The 25,705-nt window shown below is 39.4% G+C and overlaps 3 protein-coding genes across 3 annotated transcripts; all 3 read left to right on the forward strand.

The window, feature by feature from the left end:
* Positions 1–4,492: 4,492 nt before the first annotated feature.
* On the forward strand, positions 4,493–5,513 carry LOC122703024 (olfactory receptor 1L8-like). Its single transcript, XM_043917105.1, has one exon. The coding sequence runs from the start codon at positions 4,569–4,571 to the stop codon at positions 5,511–5,513; it is 945 nt and encodes a 314-aa protein (XP_043773040.1). The 5' UTR covers positions 4,493–4,568.
* Positions 5,514–13,418: 7,905 nt separating this feature from the next.
* LOC122703020 (olfactory receptor 1L8-like) lies at positions 13,419–14,375 on the forward strand. Its single transcript, XM_043917103.1, has one exon. The coding sequence runs from the start codon at positions 13,431–13,433 to the stop codon at positions 14,373–14,375; it is 945 nt and encodes a 314-aa protein (XP_043773038.1). The 5' UTR covers positions 13,419–13,430.
* A 10,354-nt stretch (positions 14,376–24,729) lies between these two features.
* Positions 24,730–25,126, forward strand: LOC122702762 (ubiquitin-like protein 5). Its single transcript, XM_043916569.1, has one exon. The coding sequence runs from the start codon at positions 24,802–24,804 to the stop codon at positions 25,021–25,023; it is 222 nt and encodes a 73-aa protein (XP_043772504.1). The 5' UTR covers positions 24,730–24,801; the 3' UTR covers positions 25,024–25,126.
* Positions 25,127–25,705: the final 579 nt, after the last annotated feature.

Below are 25,705 nucleotides of genomic sequence, written 5' to 3' on the forward strand. Positions count from 1 at the left end.
TAATCAGGATGACACCTTGGTTACAGCAGGCATCTGAGTACAAGAGAGACATGTTGCGGTCCTCCACCCTATATGTTGGAATCTAATTGGTCTTTTAACTACAACAGATTTAAATTGGGTGGAAAATTATACTGGAAGGAACTCAAAGAGTTAAAAATAGAACTGCCACATGATCCAGCAATTTCACTTCTGATCATTTACCTGAGGAAAGCAAACACACTAACTGGAAAAAAAAAGTGCACCCTAACGTTCACTGAAGCATTGTTTACCATAGAGGAAATATGAAAGCTAATTAAGTATCCATCAGTAGATAAATAGATTTTAAAACACTGTGGTATGCATACAAAATAGAATATTACTCAGCCAGAAAAAATGATATCTTGCCATTTGCAACAACACAGATGAACTTAGAGGGTATGATGTTAAGTGAAATAATCACACAGAGAAAGAAAAATATCATAAGATCTCACTTTAATGTGGAATCTAAAAAACAAAACAAGCAAAACAAAATGAAAAGTCTCGCACATACAGAGAAGAGACGGGTGGTAGTCAGAGGAGATGGACTTTGGAGGGGAGAGGGTATAGTTGAAGGGAATTAAAAGATACAAACTTCTAGTTATAAATAGTAAGTTGAGATGTAATGTACATCTTAAGAAATAAGGTCAATACTATTATAATAACTTTGCATAGAACAAATGGTTACAGACTCACAACTATACAGAAAGAACTAGTAGTTACCAGTGGGGAGGAGAAGGGGAGGGAAAATATAGGGGTAGGGAACTTATTAAAAAGGGTTACTGTGGGATTATATGAAACTGTGTAAGTGAAACTTTTAAAAGTTGTAAAGCACTATAGAATTTAAAGAATCTTTCATTGAATAAAAACAAAACACTAAATGAAACAATTTCCCTAAAAAAAACAACAGAGACAAATACTATATGATATCACTTGTATATAGACTATTAAAAGACAAATTACTGAAAATTTTAAAAAGACAGACTCATAGATACATACACCAAACTACAGATTAGCAGTAGACAAAGAGAGAGGGAAGAGACAAGAAAGGGGTAGAGAATTAAGAAGTACAAACCACTATGTAGAAAATAAATAACCAACAAGGACATATTGTTCAGCACAGAAAATATACCCAATATTTCATAATAGCTGTAAATGCAGTATGACCTTTAAAAATTGTGACTCACTATGTTGGATACCCGAATTTACATAATATTGTTTATCAGCCATACCTCAATTTAAAAAAATTAAATAAAGAACTTAACCTCAAAACACTGCTCTAGGTCTATCCATGTTGTTGCCAGGGGCAAGATTTCATTTTTCTTGGCTGAGTAATATTCTATTTTGTATGCGTACCACATGAACTGTGAAATACATATATTTTTTCTGAAGCTCCTTTGTTAAATATGATGATAAATTTTGCCCGACCCTATGCATTAAAGATACATTAATATTAACCTAATCCCACACAGAAAAAATCTAATCCACATGCCTCCCCAGACTCTGGCAAGCACATACACACCATTGATCTCCCTCAACTGAATCCCCTGAAAAGTACAGTATTCCCATACTTACTTATGTTCTGCCAGATCTAGACTACACCTTGGTCCATACCTGAATCCCCTGAAATAAAAGTACTCACCCACATAAATATTTATCCACTCATGAAAGCCCATAGTTGGGGAAACTGAAGCATAGTCTTGAGATGATGTACTGAGGTTCAGAAACTCTGAGATTAGTGCCAACATCTTAACAGGAAGCCTCAAGTGTCTTCTGTCCCCTTGGAGTCGGCAGTGCTGGCTGTGATTCCCATTTGCTTTCTCTGTCTACAGAGATTCAAGGACAAACTCCTCTGAGAGGTCCTCACATCACAACTCCCTCAGCCTAATAAATGCCACAGAGACCAGCAGAGCAGATCTCAGACTCATGAGAAGCTGGCTGGGCTTCCACAATTAGGACAGTCCTCCAATTTGAGTCAGAGCATCTCTGCCTTCTGAGATCTGGAGCTGGGAGGAGCAGCATCATGCTAGGAACCAGGCATTAGGGAAGAAATGGAGGTTGAGTCAAGAAAGGGAAATGTGTTATCCCTTTGGAGTAGTATGTCAGCTCCCCCTCCATCCCTGCTTCTGTCCTTGTCAATCAGCCCAGAAGTATGTGGAAGACACATCCAGAAGCTAAACTTTGGCTGAGAAGCAGATTTGACCTGATGAGCAGATGTGGTGCACATCATCTTCTGGAGTGGCTGGGAAGGAAAGAAAAGCATCTGGACAAGGAGGTGAGCTTCAGAAGCTGGCCACCCACTTGGCTACTCCAACCCAGCTTGGCACCTTACTCTTTTATCCCTGATACTTTCAAATATTTCATGGATTGAGAAGTCATAAGATCCAAGTAACATTTCCATATGTCACTTGGTTTTAAATCCATCCAGTAGGACTTCTGGGCACCTATACCATATGATTTGGTGGAAGCAAAATCCTTCAATAGAAATAAGAGGAAAGAAAGAGTTGTATTCCCAGCATCATTCATACACCCTGTCCTTTTAGAGCTAATCTTCCTGATTCTCAGATCCAAAACCTTCCTCTTTTTCTAGTCATCAGCCTGGGTGTTCCTCACATGTACAACCTGGAGGCTCCAATCTCATTAATTCAGCAGATCACCACTGATTTTTAATATTCCACATTCCCCAGGCAGACCTTTCACAAGTGACTCATTTTTGAATACTGATCTGTGTGTGATAAACTTCTTTATGCACATGATATTCCCTATTCATAAAACATCAGGAATCAGCTTGTGAGCAGTGATGCAAGATAAATCAAATCCATACTTTTTGTCTTCAAGGTACTGTCCATGGCACAGTCACAGCTCCACACACCAGGCACACCCCAGTCAAGCATGGCTAATTATTTCTGCCTCGTTTGGGCCCTTTAATCAAGGATATTCCAATTTTCAAATTTCACCATCTCTTCAACATAGAAAGGTAGGTCAACTCTCTTGCGACTATAAGAACATGGAGGAAGAAAGACTTGTCAGTTTAAAAGGGTAGAAGGATAATTCATGTAGGAAATTTTCAAAATGAGGAAAACAGTGCCTGTGCCAAATTGTGACAGATAATAAGTATACCAAAGCTAGAGGAGGGTAGCATAACATTTGGGAGCATGAGCTTAGAGTGTGTCTGAAATCAGAGTAGGATTCAAATCCTGATCCCTACTCACTTCCTTCATGACCTTGAGCAAACCACTTCACCTCCATAAGCCTCAGTCTCCTGATAAAAACACACGCCTCTCAATTCCTCTTTTTGAGGAATGTAGTGAGATGCTTAGCATAAATGTGGCATGTAATAACTTTTCAATAAATAATTGGATATTATTATTAATTCTACTAATTCACTCAAAGCTCAAGGCATAAGGAAGGTGATCTTCCATAAAATCTTGAAAAATCTTGAAATTAGCCTGACAATTCAGCAATGAAGAATGTGGTATTTTATACATGTGAATTAACTGATTATGAGAACATCTGGAAATAGCACATAAGGAACGATGACACAGGGATGGATGAGTATCAACATCTTCTTGTGGATGTTTATAATATGCTTGTCTTTCTTCCAAGTGTTTTAACTGCCTTCTCTCACTAAACCTTCATGAGAATGTGGATATTTGTGTCCAATATTACATATGAAGTAACTGAGGTTTAAAAACTGTTTAGTAGCTTACAACTAAAGTGTAAGTATCTATTTGTTCAATGAAGTAGTATATTAATGCATCAACGTACTATATCAACAGAGAAGGAAATGGCAACCCACTCCAATATTCTTGCCTGGAGAACCCTACAGATGGAGGAGCCTGGCAGGCTATAGTCTATAGTGTCTCAAAGAGTCAGACACTACTGAAGTGACTGAGCATGCACACACAGTATACTGATGTATGTTCAAAATGTGTGAAAGAGTGTGTGCCTCTAAAAAAATGATTTTAAACATTTTATTGATACAGTATGTTCACTGTAGAGATTTTTATGGTAACCAAGCATCTATAAATAATCAATATCTAAAAATGATTGAAATTCTTATGGAATTTGTCTATAGAAAAAGCAGGGGTGAATATGCTGACTCTAAGAAGTTGACATAAAACACTTTTTTAAAACACTCTGCAGATGTAGAGTTTTTCATAACATTATATTACATATTCTGTTTGTTGATGATCTGTCACCCAAACTACAATATGAATGGCACAAAAGGCAAAGATTTCTCAATTGAATTGCTATGTTCCCAGTAGGGAAACAGTGCTTTCCCCAGATTGGGATCTACGGAACTTGAATTAGATAGAGCCACCTCTGATGACTTCCAGGGGAAAACTCTTATTCTGTCCCTCCAACTTTCAACATAAAGCACTTATGATGCCCATGGGTTTGGGAAGGGAGGTCCACATCAAGAACCATGAGAGTGGCAAGCTGCGCCTAATTAGCTGGTAACAAAGACTTGCTGGGTTATCATGATTTGGGCTGTGGAATGATAGCATGTGAAATAACAGACTGTCTTGTATTTATCCAGACCCAAGCCAATGGAAAGACTCAACCAAACCAGCAGTGTCTCTGAATTCATCCTCCTGGGACTCTCCTCCCAGCCTGAGGACCAGAAGCCACTCTTCATCCTCTTCCTCATCATGTACCTGGTCACCATAACAGGGAATCTGCTCATCATCCTGGCCGTCCGCTCTGACCCCCAACTGCACACCCCCATGTATTTCTTCTTGAGTGTCTTGTCTTTCACTGACATTTGCTTCACAACAACCATTGTCCCCAGGATGCTGGTGAACTTCCTGTCACATAAGACCATCTCCTATGCTGGGTGTCTGACCCAGATGTATTTTCTATATGCCTTGGGAAACACTGACAGCTGCCTTCTGGCAGCCATGGCCTATGACCGCTATGTGGCCATCTGTGATCCCTTCCACTATGTCACCATCATGAGCCACCGCCGCTGTGTCCTGCTGGTGGCCTTCTCCTGCTCACTGCCTCACTTCCACTCCCTCCTACACATACTTCTGCTGAATCAGCTCACCTTCTGTGACTCTAATGTTATCCATCATTTTCTCTGTGACATCAGCCCTCTGATGAAATTGTCCTGCTCCCCCACATTAATCAATGAAATTGTGATAATGACAGAAGGACCTGTTCTTTTGGTGACCCCCTTTCTGTGCATTACTTTCTCTTATATACTAATCCTTATTGCAGTTCTCAAAATTTCCTCAACTTCTGGGAAACGCAAAGCCTTCTCCACATGTGGTTCGCACCTCACTGTGGTAACACTCTTTTATGGAAGCATCTTCTATGTCTATCTACAGCCTGTGTCCACCTACACCGTCAGGGACCACGTGGCTACAATTGTCTACACAGTTCTGTCCTCCATGCTCAATCCTTTTATCTACAGCCTAAGAAACAAAGACCTGAATCAGGGTCTGAGGAAGCTGCTGGGCAGGAGGAAACCCCAGGCGGCACCCCCTTGATGAACACACAAGGTAATCTTTCCCATTTGAATCTGGTTTCTCCTGATTTTTGGTGAACAAGCAAGCTCTTGGAGGTTAGCATTTTTAACCCACGTGAAAAAAGGAATTGTGGTCAGTTACATTCATTGATGAAGACCCATCAATTGGCTCTGCCTCAGTTTAAATCATGATACACCCCCTCACCATTTCTCCTCTTTTCTATGAAGATTCATCACACTGCATCTTAGAAATACTGCTTTGAGAAAAGCCTTTTCTCACAGATATTTCCTGGACTAATTTCTGTCTTTTATCATTCCTACTGTATGTAAAAATTATATAATAAATGAAAATTTATCTGCTTTTATCAGCTATTAAAAAAAAGAATTATCCTCCAAAATTCTTCAAATTTCAGTAAATTGCTAAAACTAACTACTTAATTTGTAGCTGCTGACTGTCTTTGAAAATGTTTGAAAGAGGAGATAATGAATGGAGAAAAGGAAAAGGAGAAGGTGGAGTATATTTTATTTAATTATCTCAATATCAGGATTTTTTATAACACCTTAATTTTCTCTTCCAAAACTTTTTCTTGGCTTACACATTAAGTTTTCACTTTTACTATTCTCTTATCTTTCTCCTGATTTACTATATTTCTATGGCTTTGTGTCTTTCCAGTTTCTTATCTTTTCAGCACACAACTGCCAAATGCTAATGGCCAGAAAGAATGAGAATCATGAATGATAACATAAAATTATCCATTGCGTAGTATGGATATTGAAACATTTCTTACTTCAGTCTATCCTTAAACCTACATGTTTAAAATACATGATTTAAACTGTATTCTAGAAACTCCAACTCGAGTCTGACTTGAAGGTATATTATTAATATCATAAGTGTATATTGATTCCAGACAATTTTAGTCAATCAATTTTATAAAAGATAAAAATTTGGGAAAAATGTAAAATGCTATCAATAAGGACCAGAGAAACTAATTGTGATTAATTATCAAATATAACAGTATGCAGCAGGCAGAAAATATCAAGCAGATCTCTGTTATTTTCTTGAAATGTCATTAAATAGAAATATTAAGTAGACCTGAGTATGAAAGTATTAATTATTTTAGTTTTCAAAATAATATGTTATATATCTATATAGTCACTGGAATAAGAATGGAAATGTAAGGGTAGGGAAGGACACAGAGGGAGAGAAATTGTACTTCTTTATACACATTCATCTGAATTTGTATAAATAAATATTTATAGCTCATGGAATTGAAATCTATTAATAAATGAAATGACCAACACAATGATGAAAGACTGTAAAACACCAGCTGAAGAGAAACTTTTTAGGTGCTTGCAAATATGAAAAACGTCATTCTTTGGCTCTTTCACTTCAATCATAATTTGATAGGATACAGCATTCTAGGTATCAAAACTTCTGGAACATTAAGGACATATCTGATTGTTCTACTCCATCGAGTGTTTTCAGTGAGAATCAAGAGATCATTCAAATGTGATCACCTCCCTTTTGTTGTTGTTCAGTCACTGAGTCATGTCTAACTCTTTGTGACCCCATGGACTGCAGCATGCCAGGCTCCTCTGGCCTCCACTATTTCCTGGAGTTTGTTCAAATTCATGTCTCTTGAGTCAGCGAGGCTATCTAACCATCTCATCCTCTGTCACTCCCTTCTCCTTTTGCCTTCAATCTTTCCCAGCATCAGGGTCATTTCCAGTGAGTCAGCTCTTTGCATCAGGTGGCCAAAGTTTTGGAGCTTCAGCTTCAGCAGTCCTTTCAATGAATATTCAGTGTTGATTTCCTTTAGGATTGACTACTTTGATCTCCTTGCTATCCAAGGGACTCTCAAGAGTCTTTTCCAGCACTACAACTTGAAAGCATCAATTCTTTGGCACTCAGCCTTCTTTATGGTCCAGTTCTCACATTCATACCTGACTACTGGAAAAACCATAGCTTTGACTATATAGATCTTTGTCAACAAAGTTACATCTCTGTTTTTTAATAGGCTGTCTAGGTTTGTTGTAATTATCTATCCAAAGAGCAAGCATCTTTTAATTTCATGGCTGCAGTCATCATCCTCAATGATTTTGGAGCCCAAGAAAATAAAGTCCATCACTGCTTCCACTTTTTCCCCCTCCTATTTTCCATGAGGTGATGGGACCAAATGCCAAGATCTTAGCTTTTTGAATGTTGAGTTTCAAGCCAGCTTTTTCACTCTCCTCTTTCACCTTCATCAAGAGGCTCTTTAGTTCCTCTTCACTTTCTGCCTTTAGAGTGGTATCATCTGCATAGCTGAGGTTGTTGACATTTCTCCCACCAATCTTGATTCCAGCTTGTGATTTATTCAGCCTGGCATTTCGTATGATGGGCTCTGCATATAAGTTAAATAAGCAGGGTGACAGTGAACAGTTTTGATGTCCTCTTTTCCCAGTTTGGAACCAGTCTGCTCTTCAATGTCTGGTTCTAACTGTTGCTTCTTGACCCACTTTCAGATTTCTCAGGAGACAAGTAAGTGGCCTGGTATTCCCATCTCTTTAATAATTTTTTGAGTCACACAAAACCCTTTGTGATGACAAGGCTGTGATCCATGAAGGGGAATATAGGAGCAGAGAATTTTTAAAAGGGCAGTTGTGGGGTTATATGGAATCATGTATGTGAAACTTTTGAAAATTGTAAAGCACTATAGAATTGAAAGACTCTTTCATTGAATGAACAAAGAAAAACTAAGTAAAACAACTTCCCCCTAAGAAAAAGAAAACAGAGAAAGACAAATACTGTATCATATCACTTATATGTAGAATGTAGAAATGAAAGAAACTACTGAAAATAGCAAAAAAAAAAAAAAAAAAAAAGCAGATATAGAGAACAAACTCTAGGTTAACAGTGAGGCAGAGCAGAAAAGGGGCAAAATAGGGATAGAGGTTTAAGAGGTACAAACCACCATGTATAAAACAAATGACCTATTTATACAAGCATGTATTGTTCAGCACAGATAATATACCCAACAGTTTATATTATAATAACTATAAATGGAGAACAAACTTTAAAAATGAGAATCACTACATTGTACACTTGAAATTTAACATATTGCACATCAAGTATACCTCAGTTTTTAAATTTCTTTTAAAGAAAGACAGCTGCTGAGAGGGCAAATTCAAAAATTCCTACCAATAGCACATAGAACTCTACTCAGCACACTGTAATGGCCTATATGGAAAAAGAACCTAGAACAGAGTGGATATATGTATATGCATAACTGATTCATTCTGTTTACATCTGACTAATGCAATATTGTAAATCAAATATACTCTAATAAAAAAAAATTTTTTTAAAGGAAAATAAGAAAATTTACCAGGCTGTGCAAGAGAAAATGTTCTCACCAAAACAAGTAAGTTGTAGCTATGGGAAAATGGATGTGTTAACTAACATTATTGTGGTAATTACTGTGCTTAATAAATACGTCTCAAATAACTGTGTTGTATACCTTTAACTTACATAATGCTATATGTAAATCATCTCAATAAAGCTGGAAAATAATAATTAAATATTTGTTGGGTGAATGAACGGAAACAAGAGAAAGATGAAGGCCACATGAAGAGTAGGTGCAGGAGGCAGGACGCAAACCCAGGGGTTTCTGCCTCAGTAGTATTTACTCTTGGTAAGTAGATTAAACTTTCTACACTCAACTCAAAGGTAAGGACGAAGACGCAGATGTTTTGTATGAGACAGTGGTTTACCCTGAGAGCAGTATCAGAATGTGTTGTATTTCCTATATTTGTGGATGATGTTTAACAAAATACACAATATTATCTAAATAAAGCTCAAAAGAAAACTTTAGTTTTAGTGCCAGAAAGAACTGCTATCCTGCTTTTTCAGATGAAGAAACTGAGGCTCAAAGAGGCTAAGTCTCTTGTTAAAAGCAACCCAGCTTTCTAATAAGTATCTCATTTCCCTCAATACAACTTCAAATCACTGATTTGAGCCTAAACTCTTAAATACATACATGTTTTTCAAAGCCCCTTTGCTAAATATGACAACATTTGCCTGACCCTGTGATTTTAAACATATGTAAATTCACATTAGCCTAATTCCACACTTAAAAACAAATCTAATCCACATGCCTCCCCAGATATAGGAAAGCACATACACACCATTGATCTCCACCAATTGACCCCATTAAAACTGAAAAACTCTGCATATTCATTTATGTATGATCTGTCTGGTTCTAGAATATACCTTGGTCCACACCTATTTTCAATAAAATGAAAGTATTCACCCACAAGAATATTTTTCTACCCTTGATAAAATACAGTTGAAGCCTGACCTTGAGACAGTGCATTGAGGTTCATTAGCTCTGAGATTAGTCCCAACAACTAAACAGGAAGCCTCAGGGGTCCCCTCTCCCCTTGAAGTCAGCTGGGCTAGCTCTGATTCTCTTTGTGCTTTCTCTGCCTACAGAGATTCCAGGATGAAATCCCCTGAGAAGTCATCACACCACAACTTCCTCAACCTAACAAGCACCCCAGAGGCTAGCAGAGCAGACTCCAGACTCATGAGAAGCTGGCTAGGCTTCCACAATCAGGAGAGTCCTCCTACTTGAGTCAGAGCATCTCCCATTTCATGGGAGACACACAAGGAAGTGTGGCTTTGGCTGAGAAGCAAACTATGACCTGATGAACAGACATGGTCAGATCAGCTTCTGGAGAGGTTGGGAATGAAAGATAAGCATCCGGACATGCAGGTGAGCTTCAGGAAACTGGCCACCAACTGGGCTACTCTAACCCAGCTTATTACCTTACTGTATTCTCTTTGGATACTTTCAAATATTTTATGGATTGAGAAGTCATAAAGTCCAAGTAGAACTTCCATGTGGCATTTGGTTGTAAGTCCATCCAGTTGGACTTCTAGGCTACCTATAACCTAAGTTTTGGTGAAAACAAAGTGCTTCAGCAGAAAACAAGAGGAAAAAAAAAAAAAACTATTGTATTCCTATTCTGATCCACTCACGCTGTGCTTTTAGAACTATTCTCCCAGGTTCTCAGATCCAAAACCTTCCCCCTTTTTTCTAGCCTGAGTGTTCTTCACATCTATGACCTGGAGCATCCAATTTAAATAATTACCACTAATTTTTGTATTCCACATCCCCCCAGGCAGCCCTTTCACAAATGACTCATCTTTGAATATTGATTTGTGTGTGACAAACCTCTTTGCAGACATGGTGTCTCCCTTGTTATTCTTAAAATGTCAAGAACCAGCTTGTGAGCAGGTAACACAGGGCAAATCAAACCCCACTTTTTTCTTCAGGGTACTGTGACTGCATGGCCACAGCTCCACACTCCAGACACACCCCAGTCACAAAAGCCCATGATTTTGGTCAGTTAATCGTGAATATTCAAATACTCAAATTCTACCATCTCAGCAACAAAGAAAGCTAGGTCACCTCTCTTGCAACTACAAGGATAGATTCAGAACATCGGAGAAGAAAGCTTGTCAATTAAGGACAATAAGGAGGTATTTCATGTTAGGAAATTGTCAAAATGGGGAAAATAGTGCATGATTGATTGTGATTGATTGTGACAGACGATCAGAGAAGGCAATGGCAACCCACTCCAGTACTCTTGCCTGGAAAATCCCATGGGCAAAGGAGCCTGGTAGGCTGCAGTCCATGGGGTCACAAAGAGTTGAACACGACTGAGCGACTTCACTTTCACCTTTCACTTTCATGCATTGGAGAAGGAAATGGCAACCCACTCCAGTATTCTTGCCTGCAGAATCCCAGTGATGATGGAGCCTGGTGGGCTGCTGTCTATGGGGTCGCATAGAGTCAGACACGACTGAAGCGACTTAGCAGCAGCAGCAGTGGCAGACAATAAATATACCAAACCCAGGGGAGGGGTAGCGTAACGCTTGAAAGCATGAGCTTAGAGTGAGTCAGAAATCTGAATGTGTCCAAATCCTGATTGCAATTCAATTCCTTAGTGACGTTGAGCAAATTGCTTCATCTCTATAAGCCTCATTCTCCCATTTAATAACACGTGCTTCCCAATTTCTTATCATGGAATTTAGTGAGATGAATGTCATAAGCTTGACATGTAATAAATTTTCAACAAATATTGGTTTATTATAATTAACTTTAATTACTGATTCACTCAAAGCTCAATGCATTGAAACAAAACAAATATTTCTTCCATTGCTGTTGTTCAGTCACTAAGTCATGTCTGACTCTTTGCAATCCCATGGGCTTTACCTGTCCATCACTGTCTCCCTGAGTTTGCTCAAATTCATGTCCATTGAGTCAGTGATGCTATCCAATCCTCTCATCACCTGTCACCCCCTTCTCATCCTGCCCTCAACAACAAGCATCAGGGTCTTTTCCTTTCTTCCATAAAATCTTACAAAATCAAAAAATTAGCCTGAAAATTTGGCAGTGCAGAATGTGATATTTTACACATGTGAATGAGTTGATTTTGAGACCTTCTAGAAATAGAAGATGAGGGAGGGTGACACAGGGATTAATGAGTGTCAGCAGCTTCTCCTGAGTGTTCATAATATGCTTGTCTTGAGGTATTTGAAATGTGCTACCTCACTAACCCTTCATGAGAATGTGGATGTTTTTATCCAGTATCACACATGAAGTAACTGAGGTTTAAAAATGTTTGGGGCAACTTAAAACTAAAATGTAAGCACTTATTTTTTCAATTAGTTAATATGATAATATATCAATGTACTTTTACACCAATGTGCATTCAAAATGTCTGAAAGGATATGCTGCCTCTAAAGCAATTATTTTAAACACTTTGATGATATGTGTTTCATGTCATATATGATATGAAAGTATGTATGTTGAGATTTTTACTGTAGCCAAGGATGTAAAAATGTCTCAAAACATATCAAAATCCCTAAGGGATATGTCTATTCACAAGGTATAAGGGGATACGCTGACTCTGAAATCTTGATTTAAAGCGCTTTGTTAGAGCACTTTGTAGATGCACGATCTCTCATTATAGAACTTTTGCAGTAGTAAGAAACAGAGGCTCTGATGTCCATTGCTGGGTGACTAGATATGACCAAAATAACCACGTATGTAGACATGTTTCTCACAGATATTTTTGGATAAACATATGAAAGAGGAATTTTAAGGAAATACATTGAAGAGCCAAAAATGGATGTCCATAGTATACAAATGTGATTTACAACAGGACTTTAAAAAAAGGAAAATGGATTTACAAAACAGGGAAGACCTGCATAGACGACGATCATATCCCATGAGCTAAGGAGGGAGAACCTCTCATTCTGTGTGCAGACAAGAGGAAAGAACACTACTGCACTGGATTCAACATTCCTTTGAGATTAGCCCTGTTGGTTATTTTGAAAAATGGTTATTTCCACCCAAGACCTAGTATACCAACTGAATTTGCTTTGATAAGGAATGAGGGTCCTGTGACTTCAATATCTAAAATACCCTCTACTCCCCAGTCACCTCCATCTTCTTGTATTTTGTTAAAAAATGTATCCCTACATGATATAATGTTACCTACTCTGCTGATGATCTGTCTCCCAAACTACAAAATGAACAAACTCAAGAGAAACATCTGTTTTATCACTATATTCCCAAGAAGGAAATAGGAATTTTCCAGAATAGGAATTAAGAAACTAGAATCAAAGAAGTTCATCTCAATATTTGTTAAAGTAAAACTCTTCTTCTGTCCCTCCAGCTTGCAATATAAGGCTCTTGGATGCCCATGGATTTGGGAAGGAAGGATCACATCAAGAACGATAATGGTAACATGCTTTCCCTACAGAGTGGCTAATGGTGACCAAATAGAGGGAACAAAGACTTGCTGGGCTATCATGATTTGGGATACGGAATTGGAGCATGTGAAATAATAAACCTTCTCGTATATAACTATTAATAGACCCGAGTCAATGGAAAGACTCAACCAAACCAGCAGTGTCTCTGAATTCATCCTCCTGGGACTCTCCTCCCGGCCTGAGGACCAGAAGCCACTCTTTATCCTCTTCCTCATCATGTACCTGGTCACCATAACAGGGAACCTGCTCATCATCCTGGCCATCTGCTCTGACCCCCAACTGCACACCCCCATGTATTTCTTCTTGAGTGTCCTGTCTTTCACTGACATTTGCTTCACAACAACCATTGTCCCCAGGATGCTGGTGAACTTCCTGTCACATAAGACCATCTCTTATGCTGGGTGTCTGACCCAGATGTATTTTATATATGCCTTGGGCAACACTGACAGCTGCCTTCTGGCAGTCATGGCCTATGACCGCTATGTGGCCATCTGTGACCCCTTCCACTATGTCACCACCATGAGCCACTGCCGCTGTGTCCTGCTGGTGGCCTTCTCCTGCTCACTGCCTCACTTCCACTCGCTCCTACACACACTTCTGCTGAATCAGCTCACCTTCTGTGACTCCAATATTATCCATAACTTTCTCTGTGACCTCAGCCCTCTAATAAAATTGTCCTGCTCCCCCACATTTGTCAACGAAGTTGTGATATTGATAGAAGGATCTTTTATTTTAGTGACCCCTTTCCTATGCATTACTTTCTCTTATATACAAATCCTCCTTGCGGTTCTTAAAATTCCCTCAACTTCTGGGAAACGCAAAGCCTTCTCCACATGTGGTTCGCACCTCACTGTGGTAACACTCTTTTATGGAAGCATCTTCTATGTCTATCTACAGCCTGTGTCCACCTACACCGTCAGGGACCACGTGGCTACAATTGTCTACACAGTTCTGTCCTCCATGCTCAATCCTTTTATCTACAGCCTAAGAAACAAAGACCTGAATCAGGGTCTGAGGAAGCTGCTGGGCAGGAGGAAACCCCAGACAACACCCTCTTGATGTACACACAAAGGAATCTTCCCCATTTGAATCTGGCTTCTGCTGGCTCTTGGTGAACAAGCAAGCTCTTGGAGATTAGCATTTTTAACCCAGGTGGGGCAAGGTATTGTGGGTATTTACATACTTTGCTGATGGCCTATTAATTGGCTCTGCCTGTGATTAAATCATGATACTCTCCCCCACTATTTCTCCCCTTTTCTACAAAGAGTCATCACATCGCATCCTTCAAATGCTGCTTTAACCTAATCCTTTTCCCACAGTGGGCTTCCCTGGTGGCTCAAACGATAGAGAATCTGCCTGCAGTGCAGGAGACTCAGGTTCAGTCCATAAGTCGAGAAGATCCCCTGGAGAAGGAAATGAGAACCCACTCCAGCATTCTTGCCTGGAGAATTCCAACAGAGGAGCCTGGCGGGCTACTGTCCATGGGGTCACAAAGAGTCGGACACAGCAATTAACTTCCATTTTTCCCACATACATTTCCTGAACTAGTTTATCTCTTTTATTAAGAATTATCTCCAAAATCCTTCAAATTCAGTATACTGCTAAAAAAATAATTTCTTAATTTATAGCTGTTGACTGTCTTTGAAAATGTTTAAAAGAAGGAGAATGAAAGGAGAGGAGGGGAAGGAGAAGAGGATGGAGGGATGCATTTCAGCTAATTTTCTCATTTGAGGACTTTTATAATCCCTTATTTTTCTCCTCCAAAACTTCTTCTTTTTTTTTTTTTTTCTTTTTTTTTTTTTTTTCTTTTTTTTTTTTTTTATTAGTTGGAGGCTAATTACTTCACAACATTTCAGTGGGTTTTGTCATACATTGATATGAATCAGCCATAGATTTACACTTATTCCCCATCCCGATCCCCCCTCCCACCTCCCTCTCCACCCGATTCCTCTGGGTCTTCCCAGTGCACCAGGCCTGAGCACTTGTCTCATGCATCCCACCTGGGCTGGTGATCTGTTTCACCATAGATAGTATACATGCTGTTCTTTTGAAACATCCCACCCTCACCTTCTCCCACAGAGTTCAAAAGTCTGTTCTGTATTTCTGTGTCTCTTTTTCTGTTTTGCATATAGGGTTATCGTTACCATCTTTCTAAATTCCATATATATGTGTTAGTATGCTGTAATGTTCTTTATCTTTCTGGCTTACTTCACTCTGTATAAGGGGCTCCAGTTTCATCCATCTCATTAGGACTGGTTCAAATGAATTCCTTTTGACGGCTGAGTAAAATTCCATGGTGTATATGTACCACAGCTTCCTTATCCATTCATCTGCTGATGGGCATCTAGGTTGCTTCCATGTCCTGGCTATTATAAACAGTGCTGCGATGAACATTGGGGTGCATGTGTCTCTTTCAGATCTGGTTTCCTCAGTGTGTATGCCCAGAAGTGGGATTGCTGGGTCATATGGCAGTTCTATTTCCAGTTTTTTAAGGAATCTCCACCCTGTTTTCCATAGTGGCTGTACTAGTTTGCATTCCCACCAACAGTGTAAGAGGGTTCCCTTTTCTCCACAGCCTCTCCAGCATTTATTGCTTGTAGACTTTTGGATAGCAGCCATCCTGACTGGTGTGTAATGGTACCTCATTGTGGTTTTGATTTGCATTTCTCTAATAATGAGTGATGTTGAGCACCTTTTCATGTGTTTGTTAGCCATCTGTATGTCTTCTTTGGAGAAATGTCTGTTTAGTTCTTTGGCCCACTTTTTGATTGGGTCATTTATTTTTCTGGAATTGAGCTGCAGGAGTTGCTTGTATATTTTTGAGATTAATCCTTTGTCTGTTTCTTCATTTGCTATTATTTTCTCCCAATCTGACGGCTGTCTTTTCACCTTACTTATAGTTTCTTTTGTAGTGCAAAAGCTTTTAAGTTTCATTAGATCCCATTTGTTTAGTTTTGCTTTTATTTCCAATATTCTGGGAGGTGGGTCATAGAGGATCCTGCTGTGATTTATGTCTGAGAGTGTTTTGCCTATGTTCTCCTCTAGGAGTTTTATAGTTTCTGGTCTTACATTTAGATCTTTAATCCATTTTGAGTTTATTTTTGTGTATGGTGTTAGAAAGTGTTCTAGTTTCATTCTTTTGCAAGTGGTTGACCAGTTTTCCCAGCACCACTTGTTAAAGAGGTTGTCTTTTTTCCATTGTATATCCTTGCCTCCTTTGTCAAAGATAAGGTGTCCATAGGTTCGTGGATTTATCTCTGGGCTTTCTATTCTGTTCCATTGGTCTATATTTCTGTCTTTGTGCCAGTACCACACTGTCTTGATGACTGTGGCTTTGTAGTAGAGTCTGAAGTCAGGCAGGTTGATTCCTCCAGTTCCATTCTTCTTTCTCAAGATTACTTTGGCTATTCGAGGTTTTTTGTATTTCCATACAAATTGTGAAATTCTTTGGTCTAGTTCTGTGAAAAATACCGTTGGTAGCTTGATAGGGATTGCATTGAATCTATAGATTGCTTTGGGTAGAATAGCCATTTTGACAATATTGATTCTTCCAATCCATGAACACGGTATGTTTCTCCATCTGTTTGTGTCCTCTTTGATTTCTTTCATCAGTGTTTTATAGTTTTCTATGTATAGGTCTTTTGTTTCTTTAGGTAGATATACTCCTAAGTATTTTATTCTTTTTGTTGCAATGGTGAATGGTATTGTTTCCTTAATTTCTCTTTCTGTTTTTTCATTGTTAGTATATAGGAATGCAAGGGATTTCTGTGTGTTAATTTTATATCCTGCAACTTTACTATATTCATTGATTAGCTCTAGTAATTTTCTGGTAGAGTCTTTAGGGTTTTCTATGTAGAGGATCATGTCATCTGCAAACAGTGAGAGTTTCACTTCTTCTTTTCCTATCTGGATTCCTTTTACTTCTTTTTCTGCTCTGATTGCTGTGGCCAAAACTTCCAACACTATGTTGAACAGTAGTGGTGAGAGTGGGCACCCTTGTCTTGTTCCTGATTTCAGGGGAAATGCTTTCAATTTTTCACCATTGAGGGTGATGCTTGCTGTGGGTTTGTCATATATAGCTTTTATTATGTTGAGGTATGTTCCGCCTATTCCTGCTTTTTGGAGAGTTTTAATCATAAATGAGTGTTGAATTTTGTCAAAGGCTTTCTCTGCATCTATTGAGATAATCATATGATTTTTATCTTTCAATTTGTTAATGTGGTGTATTACATTGATTGATTTGCGGATATTGAAGAATCCTTGCATTCCTGGGATAAAGCCCACTTGATCGTGGTGTATGATTTTTTTAATATGTTGTTGGATTCTGTTTGCTAGAATTTTGTTAAGGATTTTTGCATCTATGTTCATCAGTGATATTGGCCTGTAGTTTTCTTTTTTTGTGGCATCTTTGTCAGGTTTTGGAATTAGGGTGATGGTGGCCTCATAGAATGAGTTTGGAAGTTTACCTTCTTCTGCAATTTTCTGGAAGAGTTTGAGTAAGGTAGGTGTTAGCTCTTCTCTAAATTTTTGGTAGAATTCAGCTGTGAAGCCATCTGGTCCTGGGCTTTTGTTTGCTGGAAGATTTTTGATTAGAGTTTCGATTTCCTTGCTTGTGATGGGTCTGTTAAGATCTTCTATTTCTTCCTGGTTCAGTTTTGGAAAGTTATACTTTTCTAAGAATTTGTCCATTTCATCCAAGTTGTCCATTTTATTGGCATAGAGCTGCTGGTAGTAGTCTCTTATGATCCTTTGTATTTCAGTGTTGTCTGTTGTGATCTCTTCATTTTCATTTCTAATTTTGTTAATTTGGTTCTTCTCTCTTTGTTTCTTAATGAGTCTTGCTAATGGTTTGTCAATTTTGTTTATTTTTTCAAAAAACCAGCTTTTAGCTTTGTTGATTTTTGCTATGGTCTCTTTAGTTTCTATTGCATTTATTTCTGCCTTAATTTTTAAGATTTCTTTCCTTCTGCTAACTCTGGGGTTCTTCATTTCTTCCTTCTCTAATTGCTTTAGGTGTAGAGTTAGGTTATTTATTTGGCTTTTTTCTTGTTTCTTGATGTAAGCCTGTAATGCTATGAACCTTCCCCTTAGCACTGCTTTTACAGTGTCCCATAGGTTTTGGGTTGTTGTGTTTTCATTTTCATTCATTTCTATACATATTTTGATTTCTTTTTTGATTTCTTCTATGATTTGTTGGTTATTCAGAAGCGTGTTCTTTAGCCTCCAGGTGTTTGAATTTTTAACAATTTTTTTCCTGTAATTGAGATCTAATCTTACTGCACTGTGGTCAGAAAAGATGACTGGAATGATTTCAATTTTTTTGAATTTTCCAAGACTAGATTTATGGCCCAGGATGTGATCTATTCTGGAGAAGGTTCCGTGTGCACTTGAGAAAAAGGTGAAGTTGCTTGTTTTGGGGTGAAATGTCCTATAGATATCAATTAGGTCTAGCTGGTCCATTGTGTCATTTAAAGTTTGTGTTTCCTTGTTAATTTTCTGTTTAGTTGATCTATCCATAGTTGTGAGTGGGGTATTAAAGTCTCCCGCTATTATTGTGTTACTATTAATTTCCTCTTTCATACTCGTTAGTGTTTGCCGTACATATTGCGGTGCTCCTATGTTGGGTGCATATATATTTATAATTGTTATATCTTCTTCTTGGATTGATCCTTTGATCATTATGTAGTGTCCTTCTTTGTCTCTTTTCACAGCTTTTATTTGAAAGTCTATTTTATCTGATATGAGTATTGCGACTCCTGCTTTCTTTTGGTCTCCATTTGCATGAAATATTTTTTTCCAGCCCTTCACTTTTAGTCTGTATGTGTCTCTTGTTTTGAGGTGGGTCTCTTGTAGACAGCATATATGGGGGTCTTCTTTTTGTATCCATTCAGCCAATCTTTGTCTTTTGGTTGGGGCATTCAACCCATTTACATTTAAGGTAATTATTGATAGGTGTGGTCCCGTTGCCATTTACTTTGTTGTTTTGGGTTCACGTTTATACAACGTTTCTGCATTTCCTGTCTAGAGAAGATCCTTTAGCATTTGTTGAAGAGCTGGTTTGGTGGTGCTGAATTCTCTCAGCTTTTGCTTATCTGTAAAGCTTTTGAGTTCTCCTTCATATCTCAATGAGATCCTTGCTGGATACAGTAATCTAGGTTGTAGGTTATTCTCTTTCATTACTTTCAGGACGTCCTGCCATTCCCTTCTGGCCTGGAGGGTTTCTATTGATAGGTCAGCTGTTATCCTTATGGGAATCCCTTTGTGTGTTATTTGTTGTTTTTCCCTTGCTGCTTTTAATATTTGTTCTTTGTGTTTGATCTTTGTTAGTTTGATTATTATGTGTCTTGGGGTGTTTCGCCTTGGGTTTATCCTGTTTGGGACTCTCTGGGTTTCTTGGACTTGAGTGGCTATTTCCTTCCCCATTTTAGGGAAGTTTTCAGCTATTATCTCCTCGAGTATTTTCTCATGGCCTTTCTTTTTGTCTTCTTCTTCTGGAACTCCTATGATTCGAATGTTGGGGCGTTTCACAGTGTCCCAGAGGTCCCTGAGGTTGTCCTCATTTCTTTTGATCCTTTTTTCTTTTTTCCTCTCTGCTTCATTTATTTCCACCATTTTATCTTCTACCTCACTTATCCTATCTTCTGCCTCCGTTATTCTACTCTTGGTTCCCTCCAAAGTGTTTTTGATCTCATTCATTGCATTGTTCATTTTTAATTGACTCTTTTTTATTTCTTCTAGGTCTTTATTAAACAATTCTTGTATCTTTTCAATCTTTGTCTCCAGGCTATTTATCTGTAACTCCATTTTGTTTTCAAGATTTTGGATCATTTTTATTATCATTATTCTAAATTCTTTTTCAGGTAGATTCCCTATCTCCTCCTCTTTTGTTTGACTTGGTGGGCATTTTTCATGTTCCTTTACCTGTTGGGTATTTCTTTGCCTTTTCATCTTGTTTAGATTGCTGTGTCTGGAGTGGACTTTCTGTATTCTGGAGGTCTGTGGTTCCTTTTTATTGTGGAGGATTTACCCAGTGGGTGGGGTTAGACGATTGGCTTGTCAAGGTTTCCCGGTTAGGGAAGCTTGCGTCGGTGTTCTGGTGCGTGGAACTTGATTTCTTCTTTTTGGAGAGCAATGGAGTGCCCAGTAATGAGTTTTGAGATGGGTCTATGTGTTAGGTGTCACCTTGGGCAGTCTGTATGTTGACATTCGGGGCTATGTTCCTGTGTTGCTGGAGAATTTGCGTGGTATGTCTTGCTCTAAAACTTACTGGCTCTTGGGTGGTGGTTGGTTTCAGTGTAGGTATGGAGGCTTTTGGACGGTCACTTATTGCTTAAAGTTCCATGTAGTCAGGAGTTTTCTGGTGTTCTCAGGTTTTGGGCTTAAGTTTCCTGCCTCTGGATTTCAGTTTTATTCTTCCTGTAGTCTCAGGACTTCTCCAACTATACAGCACTGATAATAAAACTTCTAGGTTAATGGCAAAAAGATTCTCCCCTGTTAGGGACACCCAGAGAGGTTCACAGAGTTACATGAACAGGAGAAAAGGGAGGAGGGAGATAGAGATGAGCAGGAGGAGAAAAAGGGGGACTCAAGAGGAGAGAGACAGATCTACGCAGCTGTCTGTTCCCAGAGTGTTCTCCGTATCTCAGACACCTACAAGGATTCACAGAATTGGATTGGGAAGAGAAGGGGAAAGGAGGAAATAGAGGTGTTCTGAGGTAGAAAACAGAGAGTCAAGATTGGGAGAGAATAATCTTCGGTTTAAAGATAGGGCTTCTCTTTTTTTTTTTTTTTTTGGTAAGGTTATAGTGTAGTGAAAATGAAAATGAAGAGTAGTAGAGGAGTACTAGAGGACTTTAAAAGAAATAAGAGAAAAAGAAAAATAGAAAATAAAAGAGAAAACGGAAAGAAAAAAAAAGAAGAAAAAAGAAAAAAAAGAAAAAGAAAAAAAAGAAAAAAAAACAAAAAAAAAAAAAGAAAGAAAGAAAGAAAGAAAAAAAAAAATTTTTTTTCCCCTAATTAAAAAAATCGTAAAAATCTATGTAAATGAAAGTTAAGGAGTAATGGGGGAGTAATAGGGAATTTTAAAGGAAAATAAAAGAGAAAAAATAAAAAAGAAAAAATATAAAAAGAAAAAAAAAATTTTTTTTTTTTCCTTACTTAGAAAAAAAAAGTAAAAATATATCTAGGAGTTTCTCTGGAGCTGCTGCGGTCAGTGTGGGTTCGGCTCTGTTTCAGATAGCTCCTCGTTCCAGCTTACACTTCTCGATATCTACAGGGCCCTTCCAGTGAAGTCGGTGTTTTCTAGAGGTATTTTAATCTGTTGCACCAGTCCCTTCTGAAGCGGTTCCCTTTGTTTATTTGGCTTCTGTTTGCCGGTCTCTTCAGACCCTCATTTCCGCCCTGACACAGGCGGGCGGAGGTGGACTCTTATTCAGTCAGCTAGTTCCGTTGCGCTGCTGGGAGGGGCTGACGCTGCGGGGAGGGGCTGGCGCTGTGGGGCGGGGCTGACGCTGCGGGGAGGGGCTGGCCCTGCGGGGGCGGGCTGGCGCTGCCGGGAGGGGCTGACGCCGCTTTCTCCGTCTGCCGCTGCTCAGGCTCCCGGCTGTTCTATATGGAGCGCGCCCCGCGCTGCGCTAGGTTCCAGCCCTCGGGTGTTACACAAAAGCGCGGAAGGAAAAGCTGCGCCTGCTCTCTGTGCCTTCCCCGTCAGAGCGGTCCAGGCAGCGAGGGGCTTGATGGGCGCACTATCCCCAGGTGTGGCGCACTCACTCCCTTCCACGGACCCAGTCTCAGTTTCCGCTGGCGCCAGTCGGGTGCGCGCGCCTTCCGCCCTCCGCGTCCCCAGCCCCAGTCCCCGCCCGCGCCGGTCGGGTGCCTGCGCCCTGTGTCTCGCCGCGACCTTCCCCTCCCCCCTGCCTCCTGCCTCCGGCGGGGCTGGGCGGGTCCGCAGCCTGCGACCTCTTCTTGGGACTTTCTCCGTCCCTTTGTTCTGCGAACGGCCGGCAGTGTGTTCCGGCCGGTCAACTCTCTCCCCCTTGGTCTCCCACAGTTCAAGTTGGCGCCTCACAGAAGCTCCCTCCGATTGTCCTCAGGGCACTCAGGCCCGGACCCTAGCCCAAGCAAGGCCGCCTAAGACTCCCTTCCCGGGACGGGTCTCCGTCCTTAGCTCTTTTGTCTCACTTTTTATCCTTTATATTTTGTCCTACCTCCTTTCGAAGACAATGGTCTGCTTTTCTGGGCGCCTGATGACCTCAGCTAGAGATCAGAAGTTGTTTTGTGAGGTTTGCTCTGCATTCAGTTATTCTTTTGATGAATTTGTAGGAGAGAAAGTGGTCTCCCCGTCCTACTCCTCCGCCATCTTCCAAAACTTCTTTTTTAAATACTAAGTTTTCAAGTTTAGTATTCTCTTATCTTTCTATCTTTCCTTCATTACATTGCTTAGTTTCATTTTTTTTAACAGACAATTAAAAATGTTAATGGCCTGAAAGAACAGGAATCAAGAGTGGTGACTTTAAAATATCCATTCCATAGTGGGGTGTTGAAATCTTTCTTGTCTCCATCTATCCCTAAAGCTGTATATTTAAAATATGATTGAAGACTGTATTCTAGAGACTTCAGCACTCAAATGTTTAACTGAAGGCATATTATTATAAGTGTATATTGAGTACTGAGATTTTATTTAGTCTCAGTTTATAACAGATAAAAAATGGAAAAAACCTAAAACTTTATTAATAGGAAATAAGGAAATTGTGCTTTTTTTATGTAAAATGTAACAATATTCAAAAGGCTGAAAAAATGAAACATCTCTATTACTTTCTTGAAATGTCATTAAGTAGAAAAAATTAAGTATAACAAAGTATAAAAGGATGAATCCACTATAGTTTTTAAAATTATATGATATATATTTATATAGTCACTGAAATAAAAATGGAAGTGTGAGGGGAGGAGAGGACTGGGAGGTGTTCTGCCCGTAGTCCAAGTCCCCGGTCGGGAAAGAAGACTCCTCGAAACAATGCAACTTGCAATAGGGGAATTTATTACTGACTCGAGCCAGGGCCTCCTGCCCTCACCAAGGGTGTGAGGACGGAAAGGCCCCGAGCCCCAGTTCTCTTGGGTATTTATTAGGTCAAAAAAAGCAGCAGGTAGTTGGCGCAAGTGGATTGGTTACACAGCGGGTAGTTGGCACAAGCGGATTGGTTACACAGTTGCAAGGCAATTTTTGTTGGCCCAACGTGGGGCTTTCAGCTTTCCCCTGATAGGTTCCCTTTTTCTTGCTAGACACATGTTGATTGGCTGGCTCCAGGTGGCTTAATAATTATGTTACCCCGGGAAACCAGGCCTACTCCTAATCTAGGCTGCTTGTCATGGCATTAGCTGTGACAGCCTCACAGGAGGGAGAGAAATTCCACTTCTTGGTACATATTTGTAATGTCTGAACTTCTTCAAATAAATATTTATATCACATGGAATTTAGAAATATTAATAAATTACATGACCAGGGCAATGATGAAAGACTTTCTTTCTAAAATACCAGCTGAAAAAAAAAAAAACTTTCTTGCAAATCTGAAAAACATCATTGCATGTCTCCTTCATTTAAATCACAATTTCATAGAATATACTATTCTTGGTACCAAAACTTCTGATACTTTAAAGACATATTTCACTGTTCTACTGCATCAAGTGTTTTTGGTGAAAAACAAAAGATTGTTCTAAGGTGTTCTTTGTGATCACCTCCCCTAACCACAGTTTATAGATACCCTATACCAAATATAGCCATGGTGTCACTGACTTGGCTTTAGGGGAGCAGATTCTGAGTCCATACAGCATACACTAAGTATGGGTAAAGGTCATTGTCTTTGGAAATAAGTCAATTCTAAAACTGAATGGAAATGAGAATGGCCTGGATCAGCCACGAAGTGTTAGTCACTCAGTTGTGTCCAACTCTTTGCAACCCCATGGACTGTAACCCACCAGTCTCCTCCATCCTTGGGATTTTCCAGGCAAGAATACTGGAGTGGGGCTTTCTTCTCCAGGGGACCTTGCTGACCCAGGTCTCAAACTTGGGTCTCCTACATTGCAGGCAGTCTCCTTACCATCTGAGCCACCAAGGAAGCCCATACAATCCTGAAGAAAAATCACAAAGTTGGAGGAGCACACACATTAAAAAATTTCAAGATGTACTACAAAGGTGAAGTAATTAGTATGTGTAACATTTATATAGGAAAAAATATATACAGCAATGTAAAGAATAGAAAACCTAGAAATAAATCTTTATTAATATAATCATTTCATTTTTGGCAAAAAGTGCTAACATAATTTAAAGAGGAGAGTAGGCTCCATTGAATACGTTAAGTTGGAGCAACTGGTTATACACATATACTGCGTCTCATGTTAAAAATAAAGCATAAGCGGCGACTCTGGCCTGGGCTCAGCAGTCGTGTGAGGAGGTTGTGGCGTCTGCTTCTTCCAGGCTGTTTGAGCCAGGATGATCGAGGTTGTTTGCAACGACTGTCTGGGGAAGAAGGTGCGCGTTAAGTGCAATACGGATGACACCATCGGGGACCTTAAGAAGCTGATCGCAGCCCAAACTGGCACCCGTTGGAACAAGATCGTACTGAAGAAGTGGTACACGATTTTTAACGACCACGTGTCTCTGGGGGACTATGAAATCCACGATGGGATGAACCTGGAGCTTTATTACCAATAGAGCAGAATTCCTTCTTCCTGCCCTTCCCCCTCCTCCCACCCTCACTCCCCACACTAATATGGATGCTTGTTTTTGGAAACTCATGTTAATAAAAACTTAGAGGCTGGAAAAAAAAAAGTAAATAAAGCATAAGAACCATATGAACATCTCAATATATCCAGAAAAAGCTTCTGACAAAAGTCCTCATTCATTTATGATTAAAAAACTATAAACAAGATGGGTATAAAGGGAACATACCTCAACATAATAAAGGCCATATATGGGGAAACATTGAGGCCAGGAGGAGACGGGGGTGACAGAGGATGAGATGGTTGGATGGCATCATCTACACAATGGATATGAGTTTGAGCAAACTCTGAGAGGTGGTGAAGAACAGGGAAGCCTGGCACACTGCAGTCTATGGAATTGCAAAGAGTCAGACACAACTTAGCAACTGAACATCAACAACAATGGCAAACTGACAGACAATCACACACTCAGTGATGAAAAGCAGAAAACATTTCCTTGAAGATTACAAACAAGATATAATGGATCTTGATGTAAGGATGCCCAGTCTTTCCACGTTTATTCAACATAGTATTGAAAGGTCCTTCCCACAGCAGTCAGAAAAGAAAAAGAAATAAAAGGAATTCAAACTGCAAAAGAAGTAAAACTGTCACTGTTTGCAGATGACAAGACACAA

This window comes from Cervus elaphus, chromosome 11 (genome assembly GCF_910594005.1).
Source record: "Cervus elaphus chromosome 11, mCerEla1.1, whole genome shotgun sequence".
Taxonomy (NCBI): domain Eukaryota; kingdom Metazoa; phylum Chordata; class Mammalia; order Artiodactyla; family Cervidae; genus Cervus; species Cervus elaphus.